Raw genomic sequence first — 17,626 nt, forward strand, 5'->3', positions numbered from 1 at the left:
TCATTTCCCTAATATTAATTTTACTCGCATCTCTATCTTAGTAGAAACTGATGGATAAAGAAATCAAACTACATAAACAAACAGCAGTAAAACTGTTCAGAAGTTACATAATGCTAGCATATTCAGTGACAATAAATTTAATTTATTCTTGACAATTGTTAGTTTTATCAATTTTAAATATATCACTCCTGTTTAAAACCTCGTACCTACTTGACAATTGCATTTCTAGCTCTGCCTTGAAGGAAGCTTTACTTCTTGGACTCATATTTTTGTGTGCAACAAGTTGTTAAACTTCCATTAACAGCACCATATGCAGGTCGTTTCTATTTTCTTTCATGCACGTCTAAATTTTTCACTATAGACCTTAATGGTCGTAAAGACACTGTATGAGTGGATAGATGAAAAAAGGCCTTCATAGAGAAAATTGTCCTTGTTCCTACTGCAGACAACACACACACAGCATTACAAACACAACCTGCACACCCACCTTCACATTCCACGACTACCATTGGGATCGATCAGGTACCAAACAAGGATTCTGGATTATTTTTCCTGTTTTTTTACTTAATTTTTGAGAGTGGTTGGGTTCATTTTTAGTATTCTTGTTTGTGTGAGCAATCAGGTTTATTTCAGATATTCTCATTTCAAAAAACTCTGGCTAATCATTGAGAGAATGTTGGTGTTACCTTGGCAGAGGTTTGCCATCTCTGAGTGCTCTTGTTACTATTATTATGGTGGTGAGCTGGCAGAGTTGTTAGAGCTTTGGAAAAATATCCTGCTACATTTCCTCCTCCTCTTTATATTCTGAGTTCAAATTTCATCAAGGTTGACTTCACTTTTCATCTTTTCAGGGTCAATAAAACAAAAGGTGGTAAGCTGTTAGAATCATTAGCACCCTGGATGAAATGCGCTTAGTGGTATTTCATCTATCTTTACATTCTTAGTTCAAATTCCGCTGAAGCTTGCTTTGCCTTTCATCCCTTTCGGAGTCGATAAAATAAGGACCAGTTGAGCACTTGGGTCAATATAATCAGCTTAACTATTCCTGAGTATGGGTATAAAAGCTGCACCCTCTGCCAAGCCATGCTGAGCTAGTGTGGTAGAGTATTCTTATCAAACCAGTATAATCTCAAGCTCAGATTCATGGCCTTCACATTTGACCATATTTGGTGGAGAGAATATGCTAGGGCCTTTATCTTGCAGTGGACTGAGCATGGGCAATCCAGTCCAAGCCAAAAAAAAAAAGAAAACAAAAAACAAACTGCTATACATAATTGTTCTGGTTGAGATAATGTGCATATTATTTTTTTTTATCCCCACCTCCTCCCTTAACTATTGTGTGAAATGCCGTCAGGTAGACAAGCACTTTCATATGCACAAATACACACGACAAACGTTTCCATTCCCCCTATAAAATTCACTCACAATATTTGGGTTTGCCCAAGTCTGTAGCAGAAGACACTTGCCCAAGGTGCCATGCAGTGAAACTGAACCTGGAACCATGTGAATAGGAAAGAAACTACTTAATCATATAGCCATGCAACTTCAGATAACAAACTTTGAGATAAATGTGTATCTAACTTGGGTATAAGTACAGGAAAGGAAGCAGTCGATTAAAGTAGTTCCTTTCGGTGACTTGTACTGTGTTGCCCTTGGAATGGTGAAAGGCAAAGATGACCTCAGCAAAAAGAGACAATAACTACTGTTGTATGACATTCTCTCTGTTAGTTCTATAGTCAATGTACTAAGTGTTGGCATGTTCTATTTAATAGTTTGTAATTAATACTGTTCACTTATAAGTAATTAGGTCAATTGAGTTTAAAGAAGCGAGAAGCGAGAAAGAATGGAGGGGAAGGTAAAGGCTGTTGTGATAATTTGCCTCTTGTAGGTTATTATTGAAGATAGATGTGGGAAGGAAGATGATTAAACTCAGGGACTTGACTCTGGAGTCGGCAACTCAGTTCACCAAAATATTTCTTTGTCCTTTTGGTACCTTCCTCAACTGCCAGATAAATATTTTTACCTTTGTCTAATACAGTGGCATAATAGCAATGATTAGTTTCATACACACGCACACACAGTGTTTGTGAATGTATATATTGAGGAACTTAAATGCATACTACTTGAGGGAAGTTAGATAATATGATCATGATGATGATATTCCAGATTGAAATCATCTCATTAAATACTATTTAATGTTTCTTTAATGGATGGATTCAAAATTGTTCTCCACCTCCTCTCCCACTTTTTCTCCTCACTCTCTCCCTCTCTTTCACTTTGTCTGTTGTTCTTTCTACTCTCCCCCTCTCTCTTTCTCTGCTCTCGCTATTTCCCTCTTCTCTCGACCAACTCATTCACTTCTACCTTTCCTCTCTGTTCTTCTCTCCAGTAATTCATAATTCAAAGAGACATTTTTACATTTTTTTTCTTCATTTTTATTTTTTAAATAATTATATAAAATTAATTTATGTAATTTAAGTACATTTAATAATTTTCTATTTTGATAGGACATATTGTTTTCATTTCTCCCTCCTTCTCTGCCATTTATCTTAACTTTGTTCATAAAATGACTGAACCGATATTGTCTCATTTATCTTCCATTTAGATCATACTTTGCACAGTTCAAAATAATCCAACTTTCTGCTTTGAAACGTCTCTCATGTTCTAAATCTAAGCCATGATAATTCTCGTGTCTTTTGATTTAATCAAATATTTGTTTCACTTGTGTGAATTGGGTAGTAACCAGATCAATGAGAAAATGTTTGTGAGCTTGTGGTAACTAGTTAGGGTAAGCTACATCAGGAATGTTGGTATGTCTTGGGGGTGAAATAAACCATGGCCGAGATGCCCTCATAGTTTAAATATTCAGCCTCATAGAAATGGAAAGGTCTAAAGAAGACGAAAATGTTTTGTTTATACCAACCACATCAATGTCAACCTTGACCTAAGCAAACTAATGATTAAATGTGTTGTGACTGACCATCTACCCCAACTTTTTTTTTATGACACTATCTCAGATTCAGCAGAATATAGTCTGTCACCTGCAGTTGTTCAGCTTGGGCAATGTTTGCATCAACCTCACCTGCCAGTGGAAATCTGCAAAGGTCATGAGCACTGCCATTTCTCTCCTTACTAATATATGTCTTGTAAGTGGATCTGGTAGACAGCAACTGTAAGGAATCCTCTGCATGTAGCTCTGCACTGGGCTAGACTGTGCCATTTGTTGATGACTCACTGTCAACAAATAAGCCTCTGTATGTCTAAACCATGCCCATTATAGAAAAATAAACTCAACTGCTGGGTACATCCACCCACAGTTCTGCCCAGCCTGTTGTGCATACTCACCCATCCATAGCTCTGTCTAGCTTGTGTACTCAATCTACCCAGAATTTAGTGCAACCTGTTGGGTACATCTGCTTGCTTAGTGTTCTGTCCTGTTTCCTACATCTATCTACAGCTTTTCCCACAGTTGTACCAATCTGGTTAGTATATCCATCCTTAGATCTGTCCAGTCTGAATGGTGCACCAGGTCTGGCCAACTCAAATTACATTGCAGACCACTTTAATCACAAAGGTTTTTGAGGGCCACTTGTATACTGACAGAATTGAAGGCATTTTGCTTTCCCATGATATTATTTCAATAATGAATGAATGATCATTAATTCAACATGAAATATTATCGTTGCAAAAACAGTAGTATCTTTCTTTTTTGCTTTTCATTACAATCTTTAATTTTTGATAGAATTTTTTTAAATGTTTGTTTAAATAAACCCATTTCAAGAAAGTATCAAGTGGGCCGCAAGATAAAAGTTTGCAGCCCACAGACTTCAGGTTGGCCAGCCCTGTGGTACACCAACCTAGAGTTCTGTCCATCTGAACTTCAAATTCCCTACTTCTAATCCAGCTGGTACCCTTTAATTCATCCTCTCCCTGTTGTTTACTGCCCAACAACAGAGAACAGCCTTAAGTTAGCTCACTTATAGATCTCAAGTGACTTCATTTGTACTAATTAGTATACTCAGAAAAGGTTGAGGCATGTTTCTCACATGAGTGAGATGGTTGGCGATGTAGGAAGTTGTATAGATTAACAGGATTCATTTTTATTATTACTCCAGTTGTTATTAATGAATACTTTTCCCCTGTCTTCAACTGTTTCTCTTACCCACCTTCCTTAATCTCTTCTCTCTTTTCTCTCATTTTTTCTCCATTCTCTCTCTTTTCCCTTAGTACAATCTTTCTACTTGTTTTTGGTTTTTATTTCAAATCGTCTGTGTATGTGTATTCACTTTTTTTAGGTAGGTTTGTAATAATATTTGATTAATCACGCTTAAAATACTATATTTCTATTGTAGAACATTTTCATTTAATTTAAACTTAATTTTATTTTTAGCAGATAACGATTTAAATTTTTAACCAGAGAATTAAAAACATTTTTCATTTTAGGTTATTTTTTAACTTAAAGAATCCTTACATTTTGTTTGTTTTCAGTATTTTTAAAACAATACTAATTTCTACCTCTTATTTCGTTTGAAATGCTTCACCTGAATAATTTGTAACAATTTATTGAAATTAATATTTTATTAAAGATATTTCAGTCATTACAGTTTCATTTTATTATTTTCAGAAAGAGAAAAAAAATAAGGGAAATTTAAAAAAAAATAATTATAATATTTACTTTTTTTAAAGCATTTATTCACATTTTTTTTGTTTAATGTTTAAAACCTGTAAATTGTTGTACAATAATACCTGTAATTTTTGAAGGAATTCTGTTTAAATAAAAATTTAAAAAAAAACTTTTCTACAAACGAACAAAAATAAACCGTGTATGTTTTATACTTATTTCTGAGTTTTTATTTTCTTTTGTTTAGTGTCATTACAAGATATACATCTTCGCAAACCTTACCGAAGCAATATTGCCCCTGATCAACAAGTTGTTTCAAGTTCAACCATGCCAAATGCTATGCGGATCACTTACCACCAATGTGACAGGGCTCCAGCTTTGGAAAAACTAGACAGATTTCGGTATGTACAATTCCACATTGTTTTCGTTTCTCTTTTCTTTTTTTTTTAAATTTTTTGTATGCTTTATTTGGGCAGATGTGGTTGCACATTTTACTTCCCAATCATGTGGGGTTTTGGTTCGCTTTCACTGCATAGCACCTTGAGCAAGTGCCTTTATTATAGCTCCAGGTTAACCAAAATTTTTGTATATGGACTCGGTAGATAGAAACTGAGAGAATCTCCTCATGTGTGATTGTCTCCTTACCTTGATATCTCACAGTAGATATAAGCAAACATCTGTGTCATATAGTCAATGTCATTCATTTCCAGTCTTCCATGAGAATATGTGCAGTCAAGGGGAAATATTACAATGCCTGGAAACGTGTAAGGGTTGCTGACAGGAAGAGCATCCAGCTGTTGAAAATCTACCTCAGCAAATTATATCCAACCTATGCTGGCATGGTAAAGTGAATATTATAATGGTGATTGATTGCAACAAATGCAATATTCTCAGAGTTGGTCGTTCATAGTAGCTGAAGTTATGATTAGCTCATCAAGCAGTCGTAAAGCACTGGTGAGGGCATGCCTTCATTAATAATTTTAAAAGTGTAAGAGTATTGTTTTTTTTTTTTGTTTTTTTTTTTTTAATTTTAAATCCATGTATAACAGATTTATTAGATGGCAAGGCAGATTAGATTATGTTGGCTATTTTGCTTGAAGGATTTGAATGCATTTAATCTACATTTCTTGCTTTGACATTGAACTAGGATTAAACTAATTCAAGAATATGCCTCTTTACCATTTAGCTTGTATCTCTAAAACACCATTATTAATCGTTTTTCAAAATTAAAAATAACATACTTAAAATGTGAAATTTTCCCCCCCTCACCCACTCTCTCTCTTTCTCTTCCTCTCTCTCTCTGTTTGTGCATCATAATGCTTCAAAAATAGAAATAATCTACTCCTTCATTTTATCTGGAGAAATATAGCAGCCTATAGAAACTTGGCAATTAATTCTGATGGCTCTTTTTTTTTTCTTTTTTTTTTTAATATAATTTTATTATTTTTTTATTTTTTATTATAGTTCAATCAGGCAGTTAATTAGAATTGACACTTTGGGAGGATGGCTGATCTTTGCTGTAGAACTTTCTGCATTATAACAATCTAAGGGATTGGCTTTAATGTTGGTAAACTTTAAGGGAAAAAAAAAATTTTTTTTTTAAAAACCCAGAAAAATGTTGCGTTTAGGTTTGCTGAGAAAGTTTTTGAGTAAATGAAGCTGCTATAGTAGGATGCCATATTGAAAGAGATGGGATAAGAATGAAGGCTACCATTCTCCTGTGTAGGTAAGGAGTGGTTAGTGTCTTTTTCGATCATTTAACTTTGGTGATGGGGTCAAAAATAATGCTTCAGATTTTAGTTGAAATTTATGCAGCTTGGAAGTCTGTATGAATAGACATTGCCTAATTGTTAGTGTGATTTCTTCTCCTTTAACCTGTTAACATTCGGACAGTTCTGACAAATAGAATATACTTATTTATTCACATTGTTTTGAATGAATCATGCATTATCTCATAGCTTTGAGATTTCTGCTTTTGTTGCTCATGTCTTGGCTATCGTGTAACTAGCATCATCGTCACTTTTTAAACTAACATACAGTCTACATTTTGCTTTGCTGACTCCACTTCATTTAGGTTCTGTTTTCTCATGCTAGTATGTGTTTGCATGAGAAGTTGAGACCGATCATGTGACTGGATGCTCTTCCAGTCTCCAACTCTTACCCGTTTTCATGTAAAGGGATTTTTGTATTCCAGAAGTCTTCAGAAGCATAGGGTGACTGGTCATAATGTCAGCAAGGACAAATACTGAAAATCAGCAGCTGGGAGGAAGGAGATGGGCTTTGTGCAGTTTCTGTGTACCAAATTCATTTACGAGATATTAGTTGACCTAGGGCTATAGTAGAAGACATCCAAGTTGCCATACAATGGGGCTGAATCCAAAACCATGTAGTAGTTGCACAACAATTTTCTTGAACACCCAACCACATCTGCAACCTAAAAGATTTTAAAAGGGGTTGGTTTTTTTTTTTCTGCTAAAAGACTACAAGCAAGTTAAGAAATATAATGCATTTTGAAATTTTGTAGATTTATAAATTTAAAGGAGATAGGTTGATGAAATCATTTCTGTGTCAAGTTCATAGGAATTCTGTCTTATAACATTGAATTTTCTCTTACCAAAAGAAAAAAAAAGAAAAAGCCCAGGTTGGGGAGAAGCTATAATCTTAGGAAACTGACATCTAAAAATAAAATAAAGTTCTCAAGATTTGTAAAATAGAATGTAGGCACTGACATGGCTGTATGTTTATAAGCTCACTTTGCAGCCATATAGTTCCTGGTAGTACAATAGCAACATCAATAATCTGGTTGATACAGTGATATATGTGTGTGTGTGTGTGTGTGTGTTTGTTCACCACCACCACCTCTTGACAACTGGTGTTGGTGTGCTTGCATCTCCATGACTTAGCAGTTTGGTAAGAGAGACCGATGGAATAAGTATCAGGCTTAAAAAAAATAAGCACTGGGGTTGATTCATTCAACTTTAAAAAATTCAAGGTGCCCCAGCTTGGCCACAGTCTGAAACAAATAAAGGAATAAAGGAGTATATATAATCTGTGTCTCTTTGTCTCTCACTCCCCATACCCATCAACTGGTGTTGGTTTGTTTGTGTACCCTGTAACTTAGTAGTTCTACAGAAAGAGTCCAATAAAATAAGAAAAACATAAAAAAAAAAAATTAGGTACTAGGATCCATTCATTTCACTAAAACCCTTCAAAGCACTGCCCCAGCATGACCACAATCAAGTGACTGAAACAAGTGAAAGGTAAAATGCTTGTGTGAACTGGGGAGAAGTGACTTCTAAATTCTGGGTTGGTTCTTCCTGTTATGTTTAGTCTATTATTTCATGACATGAGTCATCATTTAGCTGTGAAATGATCACATATGAAAAATATGTATTTGTCAGCTCTTATATCTCTGCACCTACGTCAAAGAAATGTGTTGAAATGTAAATAAGACAAAATATGAAGTCTGTTTATGGTTTTGCTTTTCGTTCTATTACCTTGCTTACTAAAACAATGTCTGAGATAGGGAGTTAAACAGTCAAATATATTATTTGTATGAATTCGGTCCTTATTCTGTGTTAGATGTGATAGCATAAATGCATGTACTCATATGCATATGAACAAACACACACAAGCTTACAGAAGTACATAAAAAACTGTATGTTCTTACCACTATAACACACACGCCTACATGGCTGTGTGGTTATGTAGCTTGCTTCCCAAACCATATGCTCTTGAGTTCAATCCCATAACACAGTCCCTTGTGCGAGTGTCTTCTGCCTTATCCCTAAGGCAATCAGACCTTTGTGTATGGATGTGGTAGACAGAATCTATAAGAAGCCCATTATGTAATGTGTGTGTGTGTGTCTTGATATTACACAATGGTTGTGAATGAGGACCATGGTCATACAATCCAGGTTGTTTGTCTTTAGTCTTCTATGAAAATATGTCTAGCTACAGGAAAATATTACCTTGTTGCGAAGCAAGTTAGGATTGACAAAAAGGCATCCAGCCATAGAAAATCTGCCTCAACAAATTCCATCTGACCGTATGCTTGTATAGCAAAGTGGATGTTAAATAACACAGGCTTGCTTGATTTAGTTGCTGTCAAAAATTTATAACCATAAATCCTTTGTTTTGAGTATCTTAGCAAATGGTCTAAATTTGCTTGGTTAGGCAACCCTGACTGATGAGAGAAAATATTTTTAAAAAACCCATTGTCACCCTCCCACCACCACATGCTTCCACATTTTTACAAGGTGAAGATACAGTAGCCTGAGGTAGTCTTCTACCTGGCTGGCTCCCTACCTACACATGTGTGTGTATGTAGGTAAGTAGGTAAATATTTTCAATATTTTGCAAAGAAAAACATGTCTAGCCATGGATAAATATTATTTTACTTGGGAACAGATGAAGGTTAGTGACTGGAAGGGCATCTGACTGTAGAAAAGTAGTTAACCTGAGGTATGGACATGAGTTCACTCTTACCTATAGTCATTGCATTGTGGTTTTGAGCAGGGTAGATAACTCTGCTAACTCCAGCTTGCCTGACTGACAATAAGGTTCCACTTCTTGGTAGAGATCTCTTTAACAGTAGCAGTTTTTTTTATAAAGTAATGAATGTAAACCAATAGAAAATATTGTTTCTTCTTTCTCTTCTACTTAAGCAGGTCATAATATTAAGCATTTCAAGTTTAAGAATGTTAAACTTGAGATGTGGTATATAGGAACACAACATATACACTAGTGGTGGTGGTAGTTGTTCAACTGCAGGTCAGTCCTGATTGAATAGTCCTTTGATCTTTGGTGTTCCGGCTATGACCACTCCATCTTTATCTTTTGCGCAAAGAAACTTGGAGTACATCATCCAACTTGCCCTTTTTAAGATTGTTGCAGTTGATTTGAAGAAGGAATTCAGCTGCTATTTCTTGCAGGCTGAATGACCACATAGTGATCTGTGGTGTTAAAAACTGCTGTAAGCATAAGCACAGACATAAATGTAACAGGCTTATTCTATGCAGCTTTTGACTATGAGGCACTGGACAATCCAAGGCTACAGTAGAAGATAGGTGAACTTAGAACTATGTAATTATAAAGCAAGCATCTTGACCACCTGACCATGTTTGATAGAGTTGGTAACCAGTCAACTTATTGAGAGTAAGACAAAAAGCTATAAGATAAAGGTAATTGTTAAACGTTAGTTTTCTTGCCAAAGCTACAAGATAATACAGGATAAACTTTAAACAAATAAGTGCAGGAGTTGCTGTGTGATAAGTTGCTTGCTTACCAACCATATGGTTCCCAGTTCAGTCCCACTGCGTGGCACCTTGGGAAAGTGTCTTCCACTATAGCCTCAGGCCAACCAAACCCCTGTGAGTGGATTTGGTAGACAAAAACTGAAAGAAGCACATCGTGTGTATATATATATGTGTGTGTGTGTATGAATGTCTGTGTTTGTCCGTCCTCCATCGCTTGACAACCTGTTCTGTTTACATCCCCATAACTTAGCAGTTTCGCAAAAAAGACCAATAGGATAAGTATGAGGCTTACAAAAAATAAGTCTTGGGGTCGATTTATTCAATTAAAGGCAGTGCTCCAGTTTGGCTGCAGTCAAGTGACTGAAATAAGTAAAAGAGTAAATAAGCATTACATTTGACAAAATGTTTTATATGCTAAAGGGTTAACTGCTCTGAGCACCCCTAAGCACCACCATAAGATCTTTGTCCTTTCCACTCTATGCATACACAAAACAACAGTACCAATAACCTCTTTGACCCTCTGATGCTCTAGACATGTAGCATTTTTTTTTTTCTAGCTTGGCGATTTTGGTATATCTGGAACAATGGATTTGCTTGTAGTACAGAATTGGTCAGATGACAACCTGCATGCCATAGGTCTGCTCCATTTAAGCTGACCTGGAATTACACAACAAAAACTAGTTGGCCCACTTTCTTTTGTTGATATCCCCAAGAAAGCCAATGACACTAGTGTTTTCGTTGAGTCTACTCTCTGATTACTACTATTGTTTATGCAGTAAGATTAGTAGAGCACCAAACTAACTATTTTTGCACTACTGGGTTACATTGTATTGCATTCAATGTAAAAATCATTTAAATACTGGAGCTAATTAAATCAACTAGATCTCTTCTCTCAACTGTGACCGTGTGTTTCTGTCAGAAGCAGCACCTTCACCATTACTACCACCATCATTGTTTGTCTCTTTTTCCTTACTGGATCACTGCCTTGAAGGTTTTACTCAAGCAAATTGGCCCCAGTCTGATGTTGGTCTCTTTTGCCAATATTGCTGAGTTTCAAGGTTGTAAACAAAGACTTTGTCAAGCAGTAGAAGGAACGTATACAAAGATATATACACACACACGCACACACACACTCTCATGTACAAAATACAGGATGGGGTTCCTTACAGTTTCCACATACCAAATTCACAAGTCATTGGTTGATTTGAGGCTGTAGTAGACTCTTACCCAAGGTGCCACACAGTGGAACTGAACCTGGAACCATCTGGTTACAATGTGAGCTTCTTAACCACACAGCTATGCCTGTGCATATATATATATATATATATATATATATATATATATATGCAAACCCCTTAGGTGCTGTATATATATTTATCCTATTATTCATTTCATCATAGAATTAAAAAATTTTAGATTTTGGTTAATGCAAGTTTAATCAGCTGACTGTTATATTTATTGACAATATTCTAAATATATTTGCAATTCAAAATGGTCAGCCTTTGCTTTCACCTTAGTCTTTAATCTTTTCTCAACTGAAGTGCATGACATACGTTTAAATGATGGATAAATGTATATGCCCACACTCAGTAGAAGACAGCTGCCAATGGTTCTACCTATGAAGTAGCCCACTTGAACAGTGCTATGTTAGTAAAGTGATTTCTCTCTTCCTCCCTTCCCCTCTCAGTATTTCACCCTTCTATCTGTCTGATTGTTCTATGTATCATAAGAAACATTAAGCAGTGTTGACAAACATTGCCTCTGTTATTTAGAGTCTGCTCGTTTCCTTCTAGAAGGAGTGTTTTCCACTAATCAGAAGGTCCTGAAGAGTTTGGTATGTCAATGCTGATGATCTCCTGAGGCTGCAGTATTTACTGGGGAGAGATTCATGATCAGTGGACAGAAGTAGTCACCATTTCTCAGGCATGTCTACCCACAGCTCATACGTTTGACTGTAGTCCTGTGTCAACAGATGACAAGATTGGTCATCTAGTATTTGAAATGATATCAGGCTCTCTCATATGGTCAGTGGCACAACAGCTCTTACATTCTGCAGAGGTTTAGTGATAAGCAAAAACAATGCTCTCAAGTGGCCCTAGATATCAAGATGAACAGAACAGTCAAATCTTCCAACCAAGACTTTCAGCCCAGAGCCTGTGAACATTTTCAAGAAATCCTTGTCTTGGTAGTGTTAATATGGAGTGGTATTGCTGTCCTTATGTCTGTTTTCCATGCTGTCATTGGTTGGACTGTTTGACAAGAACCTATGAAGCAGAGGGCAATGTCAAACTTCAGTGTCTATGTTGCTCTTCCTAATGCCAAGTGATGTCATCAAATTACTTACGACACCAGACCCCCCTCCCACACACACATACACACCTAACTGAGACAGGTATAGTATTGAAGAATATGATAGTATTACAGAGACAGTAAGGTGGCGAGCTGGCAGAAATGTTAGCATACCGGGCGAAATGCTTAGCGGTATTTCGTCTTTACGTTCTGTTTTCAAATTCCACTGAGGTTGACTTTGCCTTTCATTTTTTCAGGGTTGATAAATTAAGTACCAGTTGCATACTGGGGTTGATCTAATCGACTGACCCCCTCCCCTTCCCCAAAATTTCAGGCCTTGTGCCTAAAGTAGAAAAGAATAGAGAGAGAGACAGTAGTGAGTGTCTTGCTAAACAGGAGATACATGGCTTCCTCAGCTGGAAAGAAAGAGGGATGGATGGTGCTGGTAAACTCTCAAGGTACAAGGTAAATATAAGAGAGAGAAGAGGGATCATGGAATAGAAAGTATGGGTGGATAGGTAAGTTTGCAAGAGTGTGACGAGTTCAGGATAAATTCCACAGTTTGAAATTGCTGTCAAGTGGACTTGTGTGAGATATTAGCATTGGCCAAAACCAGTGTTTGCACTTGTTCAGTGTCTGACTGTTGCTGACTTGGGGTTTATTATGTCAAATTACTGTTGCATGTAAGATAGATTCAGCTATCAACTAGGGTTGATGACTATCGTGTAAGTAGTTTTATAGTGGACAAGGTTGAAGACACCAATAATGAGCAGTTTTTCTTCAGCCAGCCCTTCATCAAATCCCACTTAGAGAGGAAGGTGCTCCAGTAGATTAGCTGAAATTTGGGTAAGAGTGGTGTGAAATAACCCAAGTGAATTTCTTCTTTCAACATGAGCTCTAGGTTGGAGACTTTGACTGAGAGAGGGTACGTGGGGCTAGAGTTCTGTTATTGGTGCTGTCTGGCTGATAAGAATAGATATTAGACCTTGATCTTCGCCAAAAGACTTCCTATTCTGACATTTCATCTTTTTATACACCTAATTTTATGCTTCTTTTCTTCATACTATAACTTCTTGACTTGCCCTTGTAATGTCCCCTCATCATTACAAGAAGTGATTATTATTGATTTAAAAAATAGGGGCACTGGATTGGCAGAATCATTCAAGCATCAGACAAAGTGCCATGTAATATTTGCTCTAGCTTTTTAGAGGTCAACTTTGCCTTTGTTAAAATAACAGCCAACTGGAGTCAGTTCAGTTAGCTAACCCCAGTCTCTCCCTTGAAATTCCAGGCCTTGTGCTTATGTTTTAAAAACAAAATTTGATGGTAATATTACAAAATGATTAACACATGCTTACTTTTTGTTTTCTTGTTTTTCCAGGGAGGATGGAAAAGATAGTATCAAATTTTATACAGATTCTCACTTCTTTGTTGATTTCTGGTATGCTGAGATGCAAAAGGATATTGAACAGAAAAAGACAGAAATTAAAGCAAGAAAAAAGAGAGTAAGTTTTAGTTTGAGTCAACTTTGCAAAACTTTGCTAACAAATAAGTTTATGTCTTGTATTTTCTCTTTTTTATTTTCAGTATTATTATTATTATTTTTTTTACCTTTTTCTTCTTTTTCATTTAAAGAGGAACATATATTTGTGATTTGCTCTGTACATTAGTCTTGTAAATGTGTTAGGTGGGTGTATAGTTAATGGAAACAAAAAGAAAATCCCTTATAAATCTTCGGAAAGAACCGGAATATGAAGAATGCTAATTTGAAACACGCTAGTATTTTGCAGAAGTTTACAAGCACATGCATGCACACCAATCTTCACATGCATCTGTGTACTTTTTACTGAGACAATTTGCACATCTATTTTGTTGCCAACAATTTAGTCTTTCTAGTATTTTTTGAATTAAATTGTTTTTAGCAACTTCATTATCCCTGACAAATTTTCATTGGGTTTTGAAACCATGTCTATCTTATTCTGTGTTACCCTGATGGTTTTCTTTCAACAAAACCCTTCATTGCTGTTTTAAGTATTGTGAAGGGTGTGGTTCACTGATGAGATCAGAATAAGACTACAGCTTGTCTGGTGTTATCTCCCATAGTTGCTGCAAAGAAATTTTAGTTAATATAGTTTTTTTCTTTTTGGTATCATCATTTATTTCTATGCTTAAAGTGTTAACAGTAACTTTTTGTCTTAACTTGAACAATTTTTCTCTTCTGTTCTTTTTGTCATTTATAGTTTAAAAAAAACAAAAAAAACCTCTCCAAAACTATGCAATTTGGTGTTGAATTTTTTTTAGACACATGTTCTGTGGTTCATTTTCATTTCCTTTATATATATATATATATATGTAGTAAAAATGAAAGCGCTATAAACAGATCAACACACTTCTCTTTGTTTCAGGCAGTTCGTATACTTGACTGCACAAAATCATGAATGTGTTTCTGTTAATTTTGCTATGAATGATAGTGGACGATAAAACTGTTACTTACTTTCATTCCTAACTCCGTCTTGTGTTAGTACTTTATTAACTAAAGTGTGGGGTTGTATACCTTAATATATTTGCTGTTAGCAAACAACCAACCTGTTTTATAGTCAAAATTGTGAAGCTGTGTGTATGTGTGCGTACCTATGTGGTTCTACCAGTACGGTCAAAATGACACTCAAATAGAAATCCTTTTATGTGAAATTTCCTTATAGTTTTAACATTTCTTAATGTTTGTTCACATGTGAACAACTGAAATTTTAATTTGCAATTTTAACATCACTAGTAAAATTACTGCAGTTATGTAACAAAGGTCAAATGCAGTAATCTTTCCAAATTCTTCTTTTTTTTTTTTCATTATAAGAATTATTCTATTTTTTAAAAATATATAACTAAGAACAGATTTATCATCTTAAAATTGAATGAATTACTTCCCTTTGACATGAACAGCAGTTAGCAGTTTTAAGACGAAAACTACTTTGTTAAATTAAGCAGCAAGAAACCACTCACTTGTAATGCGTCTATATTCGAGCAAAAGGGATTGTCCTAGCTTATTACTTCTAAATACAGTTACGGGAAATCCGAGAGGGAAATAGCTGTTATATCTTTACATGTAAACCCCTAAAGCAGTGCTACAAGATAACTATGAGTAATAAAAATGAGAACTTGCATTTTAAATCTCTCTTCCTCATTAGGACTTGCCTTGTACAAACAATGCTGAAGATATCTATGCATATACAGGCATATTTGCTCCTTGAAACTTATGTGTGTGCATCACACACATACACACACACACACACAGCAAATACAATCAATTGTATTTGAAAGAAAAGATCAGTTGTTAGAAGTACAAGGGAAGACTTTCCTCATGTACACATGGGTAATATTGTATCAATAAGATAGGGTTCTATGGGACACATGAAGAAGTCAGTTACCTATCTTCTACGTGGTTGCTCTATCTGCTAGAAATAGCAGTTGCATCTCGTTGAAAACCTGTTATCAGAGTGCTAAGAAGTGACATTAGTTGTATCAATCTTTACTTGTCGACTGCTTCTGTCTCATGGTTAAGTATTTAGAATCGGGAAGGATCTCGTAGTATAAAGATATTTCTTTCTACATTATGAGTAGAATTTTACCAAATTTTCTTTGGTAACAGAGAAAGAGAAGAAAAAGCCTCTACCACATGAAAGCTATAAACAACGCATGTGAAATTAGTTTTATATATCTGCACATACATATATGTATGTGTATGTGTGTGTGTATAAATATATGCATGTAGATACATGTATATGTATGTATATGTCTATGTAAGTGTCAGTATTCATTCATGGGGAAATTTTCTAAGGTTACGGAGGTTTCACAAATTCTATAGGTCCCAAAGTATGCTACATTTTACTGTAAAAGACAAGAGATTAATGCCTGGTTAGTTCTGTACAGACATAATATCAGATACGTGTGTGGAGAGGCAATTGGTTGTGTCTATAAGCTATGACTATTTTCTTCTGGGTTGCAAGTTCCACTGTCAGCGTTTCATTGTTTCTTGGCAGAACAATTGATTCTCAATGATCTCAGTTTGCACGTCTATCAGAAATAGGGTTGCCAGACGTTCCGATCACATACAGTAAGGTTGCGGACCACAAATGTAGGTGATTGTGTGTGTGTGTGTGTGTGCGCGCGCGTTTGTGGATGAGTGACTGTTAGTGTACGTGTGTGTGTGTGTGTGTATATATGCGAGACCTACAAAGCTTTTGAACTGTTTGCCCCAGTAACTTATGTTTATGTATATTCCACCCATGACACACACACACATGTGCACGCTCGCTCACATTCACACGCAACACACACACACACACACACACACGATTTCAGTACTGAAAGGTTTTTCAGTTGTTAACATTGTATTATGCTCTTAGTCATCCTAGTTCACTTTCTTGTTTTCATGACTCATTGCTTTGATCTGCCTGTATCCATGGTTCGACTCACACTGTCAGCTATGCCAGTGTTCACAGAAGCAAAGCCAGTCGTGCATGGTTATACATATGAATGTATATATACAGCAGCTCCACAGTGAAATATGATGGTGTAGGATGCAGAAAATATAAGGGCTTAGTTGTATGACTCTTAATTAGGCATTGTAAGCTCCTAATCATCAGGCCTGGTCCCTACTGCTGCTGGTATTGTCAACCAGTTTTATGGTATATAGCCTTATGAAATATTAAAAGGCATAGTAACTTTGAGATATTGTAGTAGTTTTTTTTTTTTTTTTTGTTTTGTTTCTGTTTCCTTATAGAATGAAGCTTGGTTATATAGTGGAGATGTATAGTGTAGCCGTGCAGTATTGTATGGTGTTTGGAGCGCTTCCAATGTTTTTCGTAATTTAAATAGATGCTGTAAGCATTATGTCAGAGCTTTCAAATCGCTCCAACACTAGTTACACGAGTTCCTTTTCGTAGGAGCTTAATCCCTTTCCTCTGGCACCAACCATATGGGCATGGGAATCTAGCCAGACTATTGCTGATTATTGTGATGATGATGATGATGATGATGATGATGTTGGCGATAGTACTGATGATGATGATGACGGCTGGTTGAATGATTAAGGATGAAAAGTTTTACATTGATAGACTGCTCCTGATCAATTTTAAGTGAAGAAAAAAGCCAACAAAATGTCTGGTGGTTGGAGAGTAGGTATTTGATGAATGTGGCTGCATCGGCTATTTGCTGAATCACACTGGATTATTAAATACAGCCACTTAGCCATTATCGGCAGCGCCGATTTTGAGCTTCAAAGAGCAACCAAGAAATATTAACTCTGAGTGAGTCAGCCTTATTGTAGGGTATTCTTTCAAACAAAATTGCCGGCTTCTTTTTTGATTTGTGATTAATAATTGGAGTGACTTAACTTTGTATTCTTAAACACTTCGGAAAAGACATTCACATGACAACATTTTTGCTTCTTTGTAAGGCATCA

At 35.9% G+C, this 17,626-nt stretch overlaps 1 protein-coding gene across 10 annotated transcripts in view; it reads left to right on the top strand.

The window, feature by feature from the left end:
- The window catches only part of LOC115219831 (wiskott-Aldrich syndrome protein family member 3), a 178,171-nt gene that overhangs the window by 123,089 nt on the left and 37,456 nt on the right, over positions 1 to 17,626 (top strand). For all 10 annotated transcript variants that reach the window (XM_036509641.1, XM_036509640.1, XM_036509644.1 and 7 more), the window contains 2 exons: positions 4,869 to 5,022; positions 13,550 to 13,673. In XM_036509641.1, coding sequence (XP_036365534.1) covers positions 4,869 to 5,022; positions 13,550 to 13,673 — 278 coding nt within the window. The remainder of the gene's footprint in view (positions 1 to 4,868; positions 5,023 to 13,549; positions 13,674 to 17,626) is intronic.

Source organism: Octopus sinensis, linkage group LG15, assembly GCF_006345805.1.
Source record: "Octopus sinensis linkage group LG15, ASM634580v1, whole genome shotgun sequence".
Classification (NCBI taxonomy): domain Eukaryota; kingdom Metazoa; phylum Mollusca; class Cephalopoda; order Octopoda; family Octopodidae; genus Octopus; species Octopus sinensis.